The 19,454-nt window shown below is 37.3% G+C and overlaps 1 protein-coding gene across 2 annotated transcripts in view; it reads left to right on the plus strand.

Moving 5' to 3' along the window:
- The window catches only part of ZSWIM6 (zinc finger SWIM-type containing 6), a 241,078-nt gene that overhangs the window by 156,809 nt on the left and 64,815 nt on the right, over positions 1–19,454 (plus strand). For both annotated transcript variants that reach the window (XM_077117253.1, XM_077117254.1), the window contains exon 2: positions 10,890–11,246. In XM_077117253.1, the coding sequence (XP_076973368.1) occupies positions 10,890–11,246 (357 nt within the window). The remainder of the gene's footprint in view (positions 1–10,889; positions 11,247–19,454) is intronic.

The raw sequence follows: 19,454 nt of genomic DNA on the forward strand, positions 1-19,454 counted from the left end.
CTTTATGGTACTGACTCTTATATTTAGGTCTTTGATCATTTTGAGTTAATTTTTATACGTATAGGATGTGAGATAAAGGTCCTCTTTCATTCTTTTGGATGTGGACAGCTCTCCCAACATCATTTATTCAAGAGACTTGTTCTGTCCCAGTTGAGCGGATTTCAGAGCCTTCTCCAAAATCACTTGACCATGGATGTGACAGTCTATTTCTGAACTCTCAATTTGAATCCATTTATCAGTATGTCTGTATGTCAGTGCCATGCTGTTTGATCACTGTGGCATGAATCCTCCTATGATTCAGCACTCATATTCATTTGTTAAATCCGATCTCCTCTGTATAACTCCACCATCACCTTTCATCTTTCTCCTACTCTTTAGGGGTATTTGGGCTATGCCCAGTCTAACTTTTTCATGTTAGCAAGGGGCTGTCAGTAATATGGGATATGGGGATGGAACTAGTTGATATTCTGGAAGGGCTGGCCCTTCTGTATTTCATCTCCTTCATTTTTTTTTTTCATTTAAAAATTTTTTTATTGTAAAAAGCAGTAGTTTTCAAAGCACTTTTTAAAAAGTAGTTACAGGACAGAGCTCAAAGTTTATCATGGGACACCATACAGTCTCTCGTATTTTTCCTTCCAGCTGCTCCAGAATTTGGGAGGTTAGAGGACTTAAATATTTTTTTATTATCACAGTTGACTTTTTTCCTTCTTTTTTTTTTGTGAAAAATAAAATATATACAAAAAAGCGATAAATTTCAAAGTACAGCATCACAATTAGTTGTAAAACATATTTCAGCTTTAACATGGGTTACAGTTTCACAATTTTAGGTTTTTATTTCTAGCTGCTCTAAAATACTGGAGACTAAAAGAGATATGAATTTAATGATTCAGCATTCATATTCATTTGTTAAATCCTATCTTCTCTGTATAACTTCACCATCACCTTTGATCCCTCCATCCCTCTCTTTAGGGGTGTTTGGGCTATGGCAATTCCAAATTTTTCCCATTGAAAAGATCTGTCACTAATATGGGGTGGGGAGATGGAACTATCTGATGTTCTGGAGAGGCTGGGCTTGATTTCAGGATTTATCTGGACCAGGGACCCATCTGGATGTTGTAGGTTTCTGGAAAATTACTCTAGTGCCTGGAACCCTTGTGGAATCTTACATATTGCCCTATGTGTTCTTTAGGATTGGCTGGAATTGTCCTGGTTGGCGGTTGGCAGGTTATGATAGGTGGCAAGATCTAACTAAAGCTTGTGTAAAAGCAACCTCCAGAGTAGCCTCTCGACTCTATTTGAACTCTCTGCCACTAATACTTTATTACACTTATTTTCCCGCTTTTGGTAAGGATGTATTGTTGATCCCGTGGTGCCAGGTCTAGATGCATCCCTGTGAATCTTCTCCCACGTTGCCAGGGAGACTTTCACCCCTGGATGTCATGTCCCACGGAGGGGGGAAGGCAATGATTTGACTTGCAGAGCTGGGTTTAGAGAGAGTGAGGCCACATCTGAGAAACAACAGAGGTCCTCCAGAAGTAACTCTTTAGGCATGCCTATAGGTGGTCTAAGTTTCTCCGCTATCTACATAAGCTTCATGAGAGTAAGCCTCATGATCAGGGGCACGGCCTATTGATTTGGGTGTCACTTAAGTTTGACACAGTATCAGGGAATTCCCTGATAGTAAGGTTTAATAGTTCCATATTCTTTCTCCCATCCCTCAGTGGACTTTACCAATACTTTTTGATTATCTGCTTAATATACTCTAGGATGTACTCCGGTATTACAATAATCTGTACAGGATTAAAGGACCTGTTTCTTATTCTGTGCTCCCTGTGCTTCAGTTATTCGACTGAGCTATACACATAGGTTGAATTAGATTATGCACTACAGGAAATTTCAGTTCCAAACCAAATAAATCTTTCTTCCAATGGTCTCAAAGAGTATGTGTGGTTCTAAATATAGACACTGTTTTTCTTACTCGTACATTCTGAATTACTTTAACCCCAATCTGTTAGGCTTCGTTCTTATCTCTAAATATCAGATTATATATATAAAACAACCTCTCAAAATCCAGAAATAATCATTACTACTCCGGACTTAATGTGTCTGCTCTAAAAGCTTACAGTCTAGGCCTCTGTTTTTTATAAGCATTTTCTAAATGTGACCATGTATTCTTGTTCTTTTGTTTCTGGCTTATTTTGTCTCACCAAATGTCCTGCATGTTCATTCACATCGTTACATGCCTCATGACTTTGTTCCCTTTTGTAGCAGCAGAACCTTTATTTATGAGTATACACCATCATTCGCCAATCTATATCTCCATCAGTGCATCCTTCAGCCACCTGCATTCATCAGGTATCATGTATGGGGTCCAAAGTCCACAGTCCATCAACATTCTCAATTTTAGACAATTTCATTGTTTCCAAGAGAAAGTAAACCAATAAACACACCCTCGCCAAATAGGAAATCTAAACCTCCTCTTAACTCTTGTCTCTCCCCCCATTAATTACCTCTGCTGTTGCTGTGGTAGTGCTGATGGTTTCCTTTTGAATATAGCTCAAAACATGCAATAGCAGTTTTCCCCCTGAACCCTGAACTTAAACACTCTTTGTATAAGAATCATATCTTTGAAGTAATTATTACAAGAACTCATTCATATTTCTAGGTTAATCAGTGGATCACGTAGATCTATACAACCCCTTTCAATCTTGTTAACAAGCAATATGGTAATATTACTTATAAACCCACTAAAGAACCACCTTCACTTCTATCTATTCCCTTACATTGGACGTCAACCTCATTAGCTAACGTTCACCCATCTCTACCTTCTACATGTCTCTAAGTCCCCTATATTCTGTATTATAAGCCTCTGATTATACCTTTATGTTGGTAAAAGTGGAATCATACTGTATGTATCCTTTTGTATCTGGCAGTTTCACTCAGTGTTATGTCTTCAAGGCTCATCCATCTTGTCATGTGCTTCAGGACATATTTTGTCTTACTGCTGCATAATATTCCATCATATGTATATGCCACATTTTGATTCTATTGATGGACATTTGGTTTGTTTCCATCTTTTAGTGATTGTGAATAATGCTGCTATGAATATTGGTGTGCAAATGTCTGTTTGTGTCATTGCTTTCAGCTCTTCTGGGCACATACCAAGTAATGGTATTGCTGGGTCATAGGGCAACATAGGTTTTCTGCAGAACCGCCTAACAGTCTTCCACAGTGGCTGCACCATTATACATTCTGACAAGCAGGGCATGTGTCCCAGTTTCTCCACAACGTCTACAACATTTATAACTTCCTATTTGTTTGATAGCAGCTATTCTTATAGGTGTGAGGTGGTATCTCATTGTAGTCTTGATCTGCATTTCCCTTATAGCCAGTGAAAATGAGCATCTCCTCACGTGCTTCTGAGCCATCTGTATTTGCTCTTCAGAAAAATGCCTGTTCATATCTTTAGCCCATTTTATAATTGGATTGTTTGTTCTTTTGTTGTTGAGTTGTATGATTTCTCTGTATATACAGAAAATCAAACCTTTGTCTGAAATGTGATTTCCAAATATTTTCTCCCACTGAGATGGCTGCCTCTTCACCTTTTTCACAAAGTATTTTGAGGTGCAGAAGCATTTGATTTTGAGGAGTTCCCATTTTTCTGTTTTTTCTTTTGTTGCTTATGCTTTGGGTGTAAAGTTTATGAAGCTATCTCTTATTACTAGATCTTGAAGATGTTTCCATACATTTTCTTCTAGAAGCTTTATGATGCTAGTTCTTATATTTAGGTGTTTGATCTACTTTGAGTTAATTTTTGTGTAGGGTTGTAAGATAGGGGTGCTCTTATATTCTTTTGGCTATTGATACCCAATTTTTCCATGCCCCATTATTGAAAAGACTATTTTGTCCCAGTTCAGAAGATTTGGGGGCCTTGTCAAAAATCAGTTGACCACAGATTTGGTGGTCTATTTCTGCATTCTTGATTCAATTCCATTGGTCAATGCTTTATTATTATTATTTTTTAACATGGGCAGGCACCGGGAATCGAACCCGGGTCCTCTGGCATGGGAGGCAAGCATTCTTGTCTGCTGAGCCACTGTGGCCTGCCCAGTGCTTTATCTTTGTGCCAGTACCATGATGTTTTGAACACTGTGGCTTTATCAAAGGCTTTAAAGTCAGGGAGTATTAACCCTCCCACTTTGTTCTTTTTTGGGATGCTTTTGGCTATTTGGGGCCTCTTTCCCTTCCAGATGAATTTGGTAATTAGCTTTTCCAACTCTTCAAAGTTAAGTTGTTGAAATTTTGATTGGTACTATATTGAATCTGTAGATTAATTTGGGGAGAATTGACACAACTATATTTAGCCTTCCTATCCATGAGCAGGGAATGTCTTTCCACCTATTTAGATATCTTTGATTTCTTTCAGAAATATTACATGGTTTTCTATGTACAAGTCCTTTACATCCCTAGTTAAGTTCATTCCTAAGTACTTGATTCTTTTAGTTGCTATTTTGAATGGAATTTTTTCCTTGACTGACTCCTCGGCTAGGTCGTTGGTTGTGTACAGAAATGTTACTGATTTTTGCACATCAATTTTATATCCTGCCTTGCTGAATTTTTTGATTAGCTCAGATAACTCTGCTGTAGATTTTTTAGAATCTTCCAAGTATAGTATATCACCTGCAAATAATGAGAGTTTTACTTCTTCCTTTCCAATTTGGATGCCTTATATTTCTTTGTTCTGCCTGATTTCTCTAGCTAGAACATCTAGCACAATGTTGAATAATAGTGGTGACAGTGGGCATCCTTGTCTTGTTCCTGATCTTAGGGGGAAAACTTTCAGTCTTTCTCCATTGAGTACAGTGCTGGCTATCGGTTTTTCAAATATTCCCTTTATCATATTGAGGTAGTTACCTTTGATTCCTATCTTTTGGAGTGTTTTTATAAGAAAAGGATGCTGAATTTTCTCAAATGCTTTTTCAGCATCAGTCGAGATGATCATGTGGTTTTTCCCTTTTGTTTTTTTTTGATTTGTTAATGTGCTGTATTAGATTAATTGATTTTCTTGTGTTGAACCATCCCCATTTGGTCATGGTCTGTAATTCTTTTAATGTATTGTTGGTTTCGACTTGTTACTATTTTATTGAGAATTTTTGCATCTATGTTGATTAGGAAGATTGGCCTTTAGTTTTCCTTTCTTATAGCATCTTTACCCTGTTTTGGTATTAAAATGATATTAGCTTCATAAAATGAGTTAGTTAGAGTTCCTTTTTTTCCTCAATTTTCTGGAAAAGTTTGAGCAGGATTAGGATTAGTTCTTTTCGGAATGTTTGATGAAATTCCCCTGTGAAGCCGTCTGTCCCTGGGCTTTTCTTTGTAGGAAGATTTTTGATGACTAATTGAATCTCTTTACTTGTGATAGGTTTATTGAGGTCTTCTAATTTCTTCCTGAGTCAGTGTCACTTGTTTGTGTGTCTCCAGGTATTTTTCCATTTAATCTAAGTTGTCTAGTTTGTTGACGTATGGTTGTTCATAGAATCCTCTTATGATTTATTTTATTTCTTCAGGGTCTATGGTAATGCATCCCTTCTCATTTCTGGTTTTGTTTATTTGCATCCTCTCTCTTTTTTTGTGAGTTTTGCTAATGGCCCATAAATTTTATTGATTTTCTCAAAGAACCAACTTTTGGTTTTATTGATTCTTTCTATCATTCTTTTGTTCTCATATTCATTTATCTCTGCTGTAATCTTTGTTATTTCTCTTCTCCTATTTGTTTTGGGGTTAGTTTGCTGTGCTTTTTCGAGTTCCTCCAGGTGTGCTGTCAAATTCTCGATTTTTGCTCTTTCTTGTTTTTTAATATAGGCATTTAGGGCAATAAATTTCCCTCTTAGCAGAGTCTTTGCTGTATCCCATAAGCTCTGATAGTTGTATTCTCATTTTCATTCATCTCCAGATAGCTACTGATTTCTCTAGCAGTTTCTTCTTTGACCCACTGGTTGTTTATGAGTGTTATTTAATCTCCATATATTTGTGAATTTTCTTGTTCTTTGGTGGTTATTGAGATCCAGCTTCATCCCACTGTGATCAGAGAAAGTGCTTTGAATAATTTCAGTGTTTTTTAATTTATAAAGACCTGTTTTGTACCCCAGCATATGATCTATCCTGGAAAATATTCCATGAGCACTAGAAAAGAATGTATACCTTGTGCTTTTTGGTGCAATTACCTGTATATGTCTGTTGGTCTAATTCATTTATCAAGTTATTTAACTTCTCTGTTTCTTTGTTGATCTTCTGTCTTATTGCTCTATCTATAGAGGAGATTTGGTATAGTGAAGTCTCCTACTATTATTGTTGAAACATATATCACTCCCTTCAGTTTTGCCAGTGTCTGTCTTCATGTACTTTGGAGCTCCTTGATTGAGAGCAGAAACATTTATGATTGTTATATCTTGGTAAGTTGCCCTTTAATTAGTATACTCTGTCCTTCCTTGTCTCTTATGATGTCCTTACATTTAAAGTCTATTTTCTCTGATAGTAGTATAGCTACTCCTGCTTTCTTTTGGTTACAACTTACATGGACAATCTTTTTCCATCCTTTTACTTTCAATCTATTTGTATCCTTGTGTCTAAAATGAATCTCTTATAAGCAGCATATAGCTGGATTATGTTTCTTAATCCATTCTTGCAAACTGTAGCTTTTAATTGGTAAGTTTAGTCTGTTAACGTTCAAATTTATTACTGAAAAGATGTTTCTTGATTCCACCATCTTTTCTTTTTAATTTTATTTGTCAGATGTATATATTCTTTTCCCTCTTTCTCTTTGTATTCTTTAAATTACCCTTAGTGGTACTGTTCAGTTCTGTGCTGTCCTCCAGACCTCTCTGTCCTGTATTCTTTTTTCAGCCAGCAGAACTCCTTTTAGTATTTCTTGTAGGGCCGGTCTCTTGCTGACAAATTCTTTCACAACTTCTTTGTCTATGAAAACTTTAATCTCTCCTTCAATTTTGAAGGACAGTTTTGGCTGGGTACAAATTCTTAGCTGAAAGTCTTTCTCTTTCAGAATCTTAAATGTATCATACCACTGCCTTTTCACCTCCAGGGTGCTTTTTGAGTAGTCTGAACTCAGTCTTATTTGGTTTCCCTTGTATGCAGTAGAATATTTTTCTCTTGCTGCTTTTGGGATTTTCTGCTTCTTTATAACATTTAACAGACTGGTTAGTATGTGTCTTGGGGAAGACCTATTTGGATTTATTCTGTTTGGAGTTCGTTGGGCTTCTTTGAATTATATATTTATGTCCTTTATGAGGGTTGAGAAGTTTTCTCCCATTATATCCTCAACTACTCTTCCTATCCCTTTACTCCTCTCTTCTCCTTCTGGTACACTAATGATTCTTATAGTTGTGTCCTTTGTTTTGTCTATCATTTCCCTGAGATCCAATTCAATTTTTTCCATCTTTTTTGCTGTTTGCTGTTTTGAGTCTTTGAAGTCAGTTATCTTGTCCTCTATATCACTTATTCTTTCTTCTGTCTCTGCAAATCTGGTGTTGTATGTCTCTAGTATGTTTTTTGTTTGGTCAACAGAGTCTTTAATCTCTGTGGTATCTGCTATTTTTCTATTTATTCTTTCAAATTCCTGTTTATGCTCTTCTCTGTCTTCTTGAACTCCTTTATGTCATTTGCTATCCCTTTTATTTAATTAAGTAGAGTTGTATGGACATCTTTGATTAATTGTTCCAATGTCTGTGTCTCCTCTGGTGTTTTAATTTGGTCATTAGCGGGGCTATACCTTTCTGCATTGTGATATTCTTCATGATCTTCTGCTGTCTTTGTGGCATGTAAATGCCTTATTGATTGACTTAGGGAGTTGATTTCTTTCAGTAGTCTAAGGCCTGGTGCTTGCAGGGTGATTAATACAGCAGGAAGCAAGGTAAGGGGTGGAGCATTCAGTGCGGTGATTTGTTTCAGGGCAGGTATGGATGTAGATTGGGTATGTTATGTTGGGGGGTTGTGAATGTGGGCACCCAGCCACCAGGGAGGATGTAGCTCTGTGGATGCACCAGTCTTGGGGGTGTGACCCTGGTGTATGTTCGTTTAAGACACGGGACCCTTTGTGCGCATGCGTAGAGCTGTGGCAGCAGGTCGGCATTATACCTTCATGGATTGGGGGCAGATGTGACCAGGTTGTGCAGGTCATACTTTCCACAGCTGGGAAGTGAGGCTGAGGGCTGTGCACCAGCGCAGTTCTAGAACTGCTGTAAAGTGTGGTTCCTAGAGCTGAATGATGTGATTGGGGGCCCATGCGCATGTGTAGGCCTAGTAGTGCCGTAAACTGATGGGCAGAGCTCAGGGGTGGAGGGGGGGTAAGGCTGTATGATACTGTGGGCAGGCGGGCAGGGGTAGCCTGGGTATGGAGGTTAGTGCTCGCAACCTTTATGCACTGGCAACAGCCTGCAGGGAACAGAGAGGAGGAGATAGTGCTCAGGAGGGGTGCAGGAGAGGTGGGTTGTGCTGCCCTTGGGCAGGCGGTGTGGGGAAGGTACATGCACTGGGGGCTGGGGTCAGGGTGCCTGGAGCATGGGGAATGGGAGTGTGTGATAGGTTTCGGGAGTGTGGGGTATGGGGTGAATCGCCGGTTATGGGGCTATGCTTGGGAGGGTAGCACCCAAGGAACGCGGTCTGGCTTACTTCCTTGCCCCTGGCTCCTGTCCATGCACTCCTGTGGGCTATGCACCTTTGCGCCAGGCTCTAACTTTCTGTCTTTCAATTCCTTGGCCTTTGCAACTAGCGTACCCTATAAGGTGCAGAAGGCTCTACAAGGTCCGCCACACTCCTGAATTGCCACCTCAGTCACTCTCCTGTCCCTTCTCTAACTTTTCCGTGGAGCAGGGCTAATCTTAAGTTACTCTATTTAGCCATCTTCTAGGAAGTTCATTCTTCTATTTCAAGATCTTTTTGGCCATTTGAGGCTTCTTACCCTTCCCAAATAATGTGATAATTACGCTTTTCCATTTCTTCAAAATACGCTGCTGGAGTTTAAATTGGTATTGCATTGAATCTATAAATATATTTGGGTGTAACTGACATCCTAAAGACATTTTGCCTTCCAATCAATGAATGGTGTTTCCATCTTTATGTGGGGAAATGTTATAAAAATTTTTTGACCTGATTGTTTTTACTATGCATCCTTTTTCAGTTATGATTTCCCAGAAAACTTCTTGATTAAAAGAGATAGAAGGAGACTGAAATATTTATTCTTGAAACAGGGAAAACTTTTGTGTAAGAAATCTAGAGATTTCTATTGCAGTTCTCAAAAATTCTTGTGAAGCAATAATAGTTACTCGTTTTTAAAGAGTGTTCTTTTTAAATTGATTTATTTGGTAAAATTCTTAAAATAGTTTTCTCCCCCTTCTAAGTATGACTAAATACGAATTATCAAGATTAAAATATTTTACTCTGGAAGGTATCTTGTTAGTTGAGAGTTTCTTTCAGTTCTCTGGCCTGTGTAGCTGTAGCTTCTCTTGAGGGAAATAGTAACTGGGGTTCAGATGTCTGGTGTGTGAACTCCAGGTATTCTGGCTATCATTCTCACATCACATCTCACCAGCTTTACATGTAGTATTCTCTCAAAGTTCCTACATGGTAGAATAAATACTTTGTGAATAAAGCAGAACCCAGTGAAACAGAAGCCAGCTTGATGGATTTAAATAGTATAGACAGTGGAATGCTGAGAGGGAACCAAGGACTTCATTTTGTAGCACTCAAGTCTCTGTTAGTAAAAATCCTCTATTCCCTGAGATTCCCAGAGGGATCCCCTTCTCATTGCCTCAACACTTACCTCTGGCCACAAATGCAGCTTTCTGAGGCAAGGTGGAACTGAATGGGTGTGCCAAATACAGTTCAGGGAAACTTTCCCTATGCATTTAGAGAAAGGGAGTGTGGAAGATTTGTCCCTTGATGAAGCCAGCCTGTCCTGACTGGTGGGCAGTGGCTAGGGGAGGCAGTTTTCAATGTCCTGTAAACTAGCTAGAGCTGTCCAAGGAGGAATTTCTGCCTATGCAGGAGCAAGCATCTTATTTCTGGACCATTACAGGCAGCAGCCAAATGGCCATTGATCAGGGAAGTTGGAGATGATTCTTTCATGGTTTTAAGTTTAAGCTATAAGATCTATAAATCTCTTCCCACGTGTGTGTGAGTATGCTTAACAACCTTATATCTGTAACAGCTTTACCCTTCATATGGAAGAAAATAGGCATTGTGAGTTAACTTAGACTGTGGTGTGTGTGAGATTTGGTGGGCTCTGCCGTTTCACCAGCAGGCATTACTCATACGTGTTCTATGTTGGGGCATATAGTTTATGTGTACAAGATTAAGGATTTATAAATTCAAACAATTTTCTGTTCAAGGTTTGTGAAAGGGAACCTCTCAGAGTCGCAGTATTTGTTGGAAGGGGCTGGTGGCTGCCTGGAATAAGGTGGAGGGAGGAGGAGAGAAGTTTGTTGAGAAGAAAACTGAGCTGGCAAGACTACACTTAAACAGGAAAAAGAAAAAAAGAAAGAAAATCTTGATCCTATTCATCTTTAGGGGATTTTTGTCAGGTATACTCCAGATTCAGGATAGAATAAATGATGACTAATTAGTGCTGTGATCCAACAACTTCCAATGGGTATGATGGTAGTATACTGCAATAAATGCTTAAAATCCTGCAGAGTATCAGTTGAATACCATTTATTTACTGGCTTTAGGGAATTGGGGGAAGGTGGAGTTAGTGACTTGAATATTTTTACTTGAAAATAAAAGCTGCCATATTTTTTTCTTGCTGCTGCCAAATACTATTTCAAAGAATACCTGACTGTAGAAGCTGAGCCCACTCCTTTTTTTCCTTCATCTAGGTTTCCACTTGAGTGGCACAGTGACAGAACCTGCAATACAGTCGGAGCCAGAAACTGTTTGCAACGTGGCCATCAGCTTTGATCGTTGCAAGATTACCTCAGTGACCTGCAGCTGTGGAAACAAGGACATATTTTATTGTGCCCATGTTGTGGCACTGTCTTTATACCGTATCCGCAAGCCAGATCAGGTCAAACTGCATCTTCCCATTTCAGAGACTCTCTTTCAAATGAATAGAGACCAACTGCAAAAGTTTGTACAGTATTTGATCACAGTGCACCACACAGAAGTTTTGCCAACTGCTCAAAAATTAGCAGATGAAATTCTTTCCCAGAATTCTGAAATCAACCAAGTTCATGGTGAGTATGGTACCAATTCTATAGATTTCTTCCCTGCATCCCTTTTCTTTTATTCATTCTCAATTACTTTGTATCACAATGAATTAAATGTAAACTCTGTCATCAGCATTGCTCTTAGGTCGTTGGAGATTTTTTAAATTAGTTCTGCATTCTAAGATATTTCTTTTGAAGTGTTTCATGCATTCTACTAGCTGCCAAGGCTTTTGTGCTCAGAAATAAAAATTCATTTCTTCCTAACCCTCCTTTGCATTTGATAAAATGTCATCAAATAATAGATATTAGTTATGAAAAACACGTAAGTCATTTAATTTACCCTTGTCAGCCAACATCAAACTGACTTGAGCAAATTCAGATTTTTTTTCCGGTTTTTAAACTTATTTTCCAATGCAAGAAAGTTTCTGACAGGGTTCTCATATTAAGATGATGAGTTATTTTTAGAACTTATTTTTTCAGAACCCAAGTCAAGAATTAGACTACTGTCCACACTTGGAAGGGATCCACCTGTGCCCTCCCATTCACAAGCTCTTTTCTCTTCCCCGTGTTTACTACTGCCTGATTTTCATGGTAATCACTTCCTTGGCCCTTGTGATTTGTTGCTGTTGTTTTTTGACATCACTAAACAGTGATTTAGTTTCGTCTGTTTTTAAACTTTATTTAAATGAAATCGTTCAGTATGACTGCCATATAGCTTACTTTTTTCATTCAGAATCATTTTTGTAAGAATTATCTATGTCGTTTGCATACACCAGTTATTGCTTTATAGCAGCTCTGTCCAATAGAAATATAATATGGGCTGTATATGTATAATTTTAAATTATACATTTAAATGGAAATGTATAATTTCCATTTATACAAAAGGAAGCACATGCGTTCAAGGATTTTTTCAAGTTGGCTTCTGCTCTGGCATATCATCTGTCTCAAATCTTCCTGCCTTGTGAAAATCCAGGCCAGTTAACAATCATCTCAGTGATTTCTTAGGAGCCTTTTTGTGGCTTCCTATTAAATTGTTGAGTGGGGGCAGAAGAATAGGACATACCATTTCTTCAAACTTTTACGCATTCTCTTTTTTCTTAATTCATGTAATCCAGCAGGATCACTTTATCTCTGAGTTAAGGTTTTATGTTATAAACAATCCAAAGACATGACTATGAAAAATCCGGATCACGTAGCTAAAAATTGATTGTATTTACTGAAGGAAATTTGAAAGATTAAAATGTTTTTAATTCAGAGGTCCATATCAACATTCTCTTGCTACTTCTGCAGTTCTCTTGCTTGTTTAGCAGCCCCTAAAGCTTCTTATCTAAAATGTTTTTTAATCCATTTCTATGTTGAAACAGCAGGACCAGAGAAACAATATAAACTGAAGTTAGGCATTAGAATGTGTTCATGTGATATTATATTTCTTTTGGAGTTTCTAAAATTAGAAGAAAAGACAGCTAAGAAATATCAAGGACAGTATGCAGGTTAGCTTTAGGCTCAACGTGATTTTCAAATAACTGTCATATGAGAGCCATGAACTTAAGCAGTTTATCCTGCCAGCTTTCTCTTCACTTAATTTATCTTAAGATTTGTTCCCAGCTTGGAAATGGGCCAGTTGCATGAACTGCCTTCCTGCCTTCCATTCTAGTGTGGTCAGTGACAAAGACGAGCCGTAGGGAGCAGGCTATGGCCTTACGTGATGAAATGGGAAGTCTGCTCCCTGGAGGGTCTTATTTTAACTGCTAGATTGATGATTTAGTAGGAGATGGGATTATAAATATTTTGTAGTTATTTGCCCACTTACATGGTCCCACCTGACTTCAAACATATGTACATGAAGCATTTACTTTTATTAAATCACTTTTAAAGAAGTGCTTTTTTCTCTTATAGTTTGTGATGTATTTTTCCTTTGAGAAAAGTATCTTGAATGTGAATATTGGGGGGATTTAATTTTTCTTTAAGGAAAGCATCACTTTTACCTTCCTAGATAAATAGGTGTTAGGTTAGGATTTTGACCCTACTGTCTATAGTGACTATCATAAAGACCATGAATGGCTTAGTTTACCCAAACCCTTTCTGGAAAAAAAACATAATATAATTTATAAGTAAACACAAACTATGTTGATAACAGTGAGTTTTTCCTTTTCCTTGTAAGCTTAATCTTGATGCATCTTAAAATTCTATTAGTTCCTTTCCCTAATTAGATTTTGAAATTATCTTATTTTAATGAGTTTTACCCTGGGGAATTAAGACATTTTTCACATTTATTTTAGCCACATTTTTCCTCATAATTTCTGTGTAAGCTAGATGTTGTAAATTTATAACAGCAATTTTTGTAGATGAAGAAACCAAGGAGGATGGGATAGTAACTTTTCCAAGGTTTCAGAATCAGCAAAGATAGCTGACTTATGGACTTAGTCATCATAAGAGTTCACTTCTTGTTCATTGGCCTTTTTACGTGTTTTCATAAAATTTCTCCAAAAATTTTAATCAGTTACAAAATTAACCATTGTAAACTAAATAATGGTATAACATAATGAATGTTAATGGTCAACCAAGGAGATTACCATTCATTAATGTTTTGCATATTTTAAGTAAAATTTTTCACTCTTGGTTGTATAGTATAATAAAACTTTCCAGCTTCCATATTCTTTAGGAAAGAGTCTGGTGTCTTTGTTAGTACTTATCTAGAGATTTATTGATTTCCAAGGACTAACGTACTTTCTGAATTAATTCAACTTGGCCTTTCTTGGTTCTATTAAAGAGATGTATTGTAGATTGTAAATTTTGGTGATGGGACATAATGTTGAACTTGAAACCCAGAGCTTAGAGTTCAGTGTTGTCTCTGTTACATATTATCTGTGTGACCTTGGGTGAGTCACAGACTTTAACAGACTCATTTTTCTCATATATAAAATGCTCATAATCTTCCCCTACAGTGTTAGAAGAATTTTAATAATTTTATCCATGTAAAAATAATAAAAATATAATTGTTGGGGTATCTACAACAGTTATAGTTACAAAGAGAGGAGAAACCAACTGAATGGCATTACAGTCAGAGGTTAGCTTGCTCTCTCCTGACTTTCTGGCATGTATTTCCTCCTCTTCTATTTCCTCTGTCATGCCCTTTCTTTTACTGACCTCTCTGAACTCTGTGATTTGGATTAGCCTGTCCTGGGAAGACTACAAGAAAAAGGGACAATCTGAGCAATAAACTCTGGCATTGCCCCCAACCTGGAATAAAGAGAAAGGAGGATATCATTTCAGTAACCCTTTCACTCTTAGGGCCTGGGCCAGTCTGAAAAGTAGGTTAGATTGATCCATCACTTCATTGCCAGCTGTCTAAAGATCCCATCTCATTTACCCAGATGTAGAGATTTATTCACATGTCAGTTGGGGCATAGGACATTTAAGATGTCTTCCTTTTGTTTCCGAACTTTGGATTGTTGTGTTCATTGTAATTGGACTTGCATTAGTAACCAGTTTTTGCAAGTATCGTAAGGGGATAATTAGATTATTACAGCATATCCATTCTATTGTAGAGCATTCTGTAATTGACATTTGGTGAAGCAAAGGTATGATCTGCTGGTGGCCAGTATAATTAGCAAATTTATTCTATAGGAGAAAAAGTTCTTTAAATACACTATCTCAAAATGTAATCTGTTTGCAGCTTAAAGAAATTTTTTTAAAAAGTAAGAATGCATACTGGTTAGTTGTACAGAAGTATACATAAAGATGAAAAGACAAGTCTTCATTGATTCCCCATTTCCAACTAGGTCCTTTAGTCTTATTCCTCCAAGGTAACCCCTGCTTACAGTGTGATTTATATTCTCTGAGACATTTTTCATCGTGCGGACACAGGTACAGACGTGTGCACACATGTATGCACATACAACTTTAAAATAAAATTAAAAACCCACATTTTTCTGCAGGTGGCTTTTTCCCCTTAGTATATCATGAATATCTTTTTTATGTTAGTGAAGATAGGTCTATCACTGAAATGTTTTATAGTATAAATATACTTAGCCATTAACTACTGAAAGACCTTAAGGTTGTTTGCATTTTTCCCTGCTACGTACAGTGCTACTGTGACCATCAGTTTGTGTGTGTTGGTGAACTTGTTCAAGTATTTTTTCAATATTGAATAAATGTTCATGGTCTGTGTTGTATGGCAAGACGTATATGCTACAATAATTTTTATATTTGCAGTGAGCAGAGTAATACAAAACTGAAAATTGCATGTTCTTCAGTAATGATAGACTATACAACACGAAAACATACAGAAGTGGAATTCTGATGCATTATGGCTCACAGGATTGAACCTTAACTGTCCATTACACTAGATTAGCTTGTCAGAAACATCTGAGTAAAATTTTTTTTAACAATAGTTTTCTTTTTTATTATCACAATTGACATTTTTTTCTTTTTTGTGAAAAATAACATATATACAAAAAGCAATAAATTTCAAAGTACATCACAACAATTAGTTGTAAAACAGATTTCAGAGTTTTGTAGGGGTTACAATTCCACAATTTTAGATTTTTACTTCTAGCTGCTCTAAGATACTAGAGACTAAAAGAATTATCAATATATAAAAAAGGAATTATCAATATAATGATTCAGCAATCATACTTGTTTGTTAAACCCTACCTTCTCTGTTTAATTCCACCGTCATCTTTGATCTTTCTCCCACTCTTTAGGGGTATTTGGGCTATGCCCATTTTAACTTTTTAATGTTTATAGGGGCTGTCAGTAATATGGGGTAGGGGAATGGAGCTAGTTGATGTTCTGGAGAGGTTGGCCTCTGTTCATTTCAGGACTTCATCTGGTCCAGGGGCCCATCTGGAGGTTGTAGGCTTCTGGAAAGTTATCCTAGTGCATAGAACCTTTGTAGAATCTTATATAATTCTCTAGCTTTTTTTTTTTTTAGGATTGATAGGAATGGTTTGGTTGGGATTTGGCAAGTTGTGATAGGTAGCAATGTCTAATTGAAGCTTGCATAAGAGTACCCTGCCAAGTAGCCTCTTGACTCTAGTTGAACTCCCTCAGCCACTGATACCCTATTTGCTACACTTCTTTTCCCCCTTTTTGTCAGAATGGTATTATTGATCCCACAGTGCCAGAGCCAGGCTCATCCCTGGGAGTCATCTCCCATTCCTCCAGGGAGACTTTCATCCCTAGATGTCCTGTCCCACATAGGGGGCAGGACAATGGTTTCACTTGCAGAATGGGGCTTAAAGAGAAAGAGGCCACATCTGAGCGTCAAAAGAGGTCCTTCAGAGATGATTCTTAAGCATACCTATATGTAGGCTAAGTTCCTCTGTGATGTAGATAAATTTCACAAGAGCAAGCCTCAGGATCAAGGGCTTGGCCTATTGATTTGGGAGTCCCTGATGTTTGACACATTATCTGGGTTTTCCCTGGTGGTAAAGTTTAATAGTTCTGTATTTTTCTCCACCCCTCAAGGGGTTTTGCCAATACTTTTTGATTATCTGCTTAATATGGGATATATCCAGACATTGCATTAAGCTATCCAGGAGTAAAGGCTCTCGTTCTTATTCTGGGCTCCCTGGGTTTGGATTATTTAAATGATCTATCCAGACAGGTTGAATTTAGATTATGTGCTACAGAAAATTAGCGTCTAGACAAAATAAATTGTTCTTCCTTTGGTCTCAAAGAGTAGATGATGTTCTGAAATACAGACAGTGTCTTCCTTACTTGTGTGTCCTGAATTACCTTAAACCCAACCTGGTCGTTTAGTTCTTATTTCTCAGTGTCAGGTTATACATATATTAAAAAAAAGCCCCTCAAAATCCAGAAATAACAATTACTACTCCAGACTAAATGTGTCTGTATATGTGTTATAGTCTAGACCCCAGTCTTCTCATAAGCATTTTCTAAATGAGACCATACAATATTTGCTCTTTTGTTTCTGGCTGATTTTGCCTCACCAAATGTCCCACAGGTTCATTCACATCATTGCATAACTCACAACTCAGTTCCTTCTTGTAGCAGCACAATATTCGATCATGTATATCCACCATTGTTTGCCAGTCTACTTCTCAGTCAGCGCATCTTTCAGCCACCTCCATCTACTGGGCCTCATGTATAATGTTCAAAGTCAAAAGTCCCTCAACACTCTTGATTTTAGATAATTTCATTGCTCCCAAGAGAAAGATAACCAATAAACACACACTCACCAAATAGAAAGTCTGAATCTCCACTTAACTCTTGTCCCTCCCCCATTACTTAGCCCTGGTGTTGCTGTAGTACGGTTGATGTTTTCCTGTTAAACATAGCCCATAGCATGCAACAGCAGTTTTCCCCCATACTCTGAATTTATACAGTCTTTGTACAAGATTCATGCCTTTGCAGTAGTTCATGCAAGAACTTATTTGTAGTGTTAATCGGTGAAACACATGGGTCTTTACAACCCCTTTCAATCATGTTCACCTTCAATATGGTAATATTTCTTATAGATCCACTAGTAAACTGCCTTCACTTCTGTCTATTCCCTTCCATTTAAATTCAACCTCATTAGCTAACCATTCACCCATCTCTACCTTCTGTGTATTCTAGGTCATCTATATTCTGAATTATAAGTCTCTGGTTTTACCTTTACCATGGTCATAAAAGTGGAGTCATACGATATCTATCCTTTTGTGTCTGGCTTATTTTACTCAGCATTACGTAGTCAAGGCTCATCCATCTTGTCATGTGCTTCAGGACATCATTTCATCTTATTGCTGCATAATATTCCGTTGTATGTATATACTATATTTTGTTAATCCACTTGTCTGTTGATGGGTACTTGGACTGTTTCCGTCTTTTGGCGATTATGAATAATGCTGCTATGAACATTGATGTGCAACTGTTGTGCAGTTTTTTTTTTTATTTTCACATTGGCAGGCACTGGGAACTGAACCCTTGTCTCCGTCATGGCAGGCGAGGATTCTGCCACTGTGCTACCACCTGCCTGCCCTGTGCAATTATTTTTGAACAATAAATTCCTAGAAGTAGAAATACTGGAGCAATGGTATATGAATTTTGAATTTTGTAATTAATACCAAATTTCCTTTCAAAAATGACCAGTTTTATCCTTAAGCCATTACTAAAACATGATGTTCCCACCTATGATTTAAATATTTTTTAAAAATCAGTAATGGAACCTAAAATACCATTTGCAGGCAATCCTTTTTTCTTTTCTTTCACATGAAAAGTTTTTACATTTCACTTTAGCAGTAGTGTTAGAACAAGTCTCTTAACTTGTAAGAATTATAAGTTTCTAGTCTATGAGGAATTTGCTAGGATAACACAGTGAACTGATTACTTTTAGCCTAGTACCCTTCATCTTCTCTTTTCACCTCCAAATTTTGCCTGACCTCACACCTTTTAGTCATCTCGGACACTACTCAACGCTCATAATTCACAAAGAGTTGTTACTAACTGTTGCTTCCTCAGTCATTCCCTCTCTCCCTTAGCTGGCCCGTAAGTCTCTCCATTTTGGCTCGAAGATTTTATTCAGAGTATAGAAGAAAAGAGCTCCAGCTTTGAAGTTAAATGTCTAGATTAGAATACTGTCCCCTTTGCTCCCTAGCTTTGTTACCTGGGATAAGAAACTGAATCAGTCTCTTCAGGCCTCACTTTTCTGATTTATAAAATGTGGGCTATAAAGAGTGCCTGTTTCCTAAGTCAGGAAGTGTTAAGGAGCAAATATAGATTTCTATTTATTATGACCATTATCGTGATATAGAAGTTGATAGGATTCTTCAAAGGCAGTGGTAGATAGTTGAGGAAAATATTGTGAACCAGTCTTTTTTGGGTCTCTTAAAATAATCTGAGGAAACTAAAATAATCTGAAGATTATAGAAAACCAGTCTCTTTTAACAAATTTGAAGAATTGGATTATGTAAAAATGAGACTTTCTGTGATCTTTGCATTTAAGCATTTGTTTATGAACCAAGTAATGACTAATGCATTTATTAGCTAAAAATTGAAAATGACTTACCTGTTATGCACTCAATGTTTAGATTGTCTCTTAAAATGAGCATTAGAGAATGTACAAATATTTCCTTGTTTTTCTTATACATGTAAAAGCCATAATTATTTCTGTACATGAGAAAGTATATTGTTGGACTCCTGAAGTAAATTAAATGATAATAAAAGACAAGTAATAAAGCCAGATAAGAGGAAAATAATAGAGGAGGGGCCATCAACCCTGACAGGTCT

This window comes from Tamandua tetradactyla, chromosome 9, assembly GCF_023851605.1.
Source record: "Tamandua tetradactyla isolate mTamTet1 chromosome 9, mTamTet1.pri, whole genome shotgun sequence".
Taxonomy (NCBI): domain Eukaryota; kingdom Metazoa; phylum Chordata; class Mammalia; order Pilosa; family Myrmecophagidae; genus Tamandua; species Tamandua tetradactyla.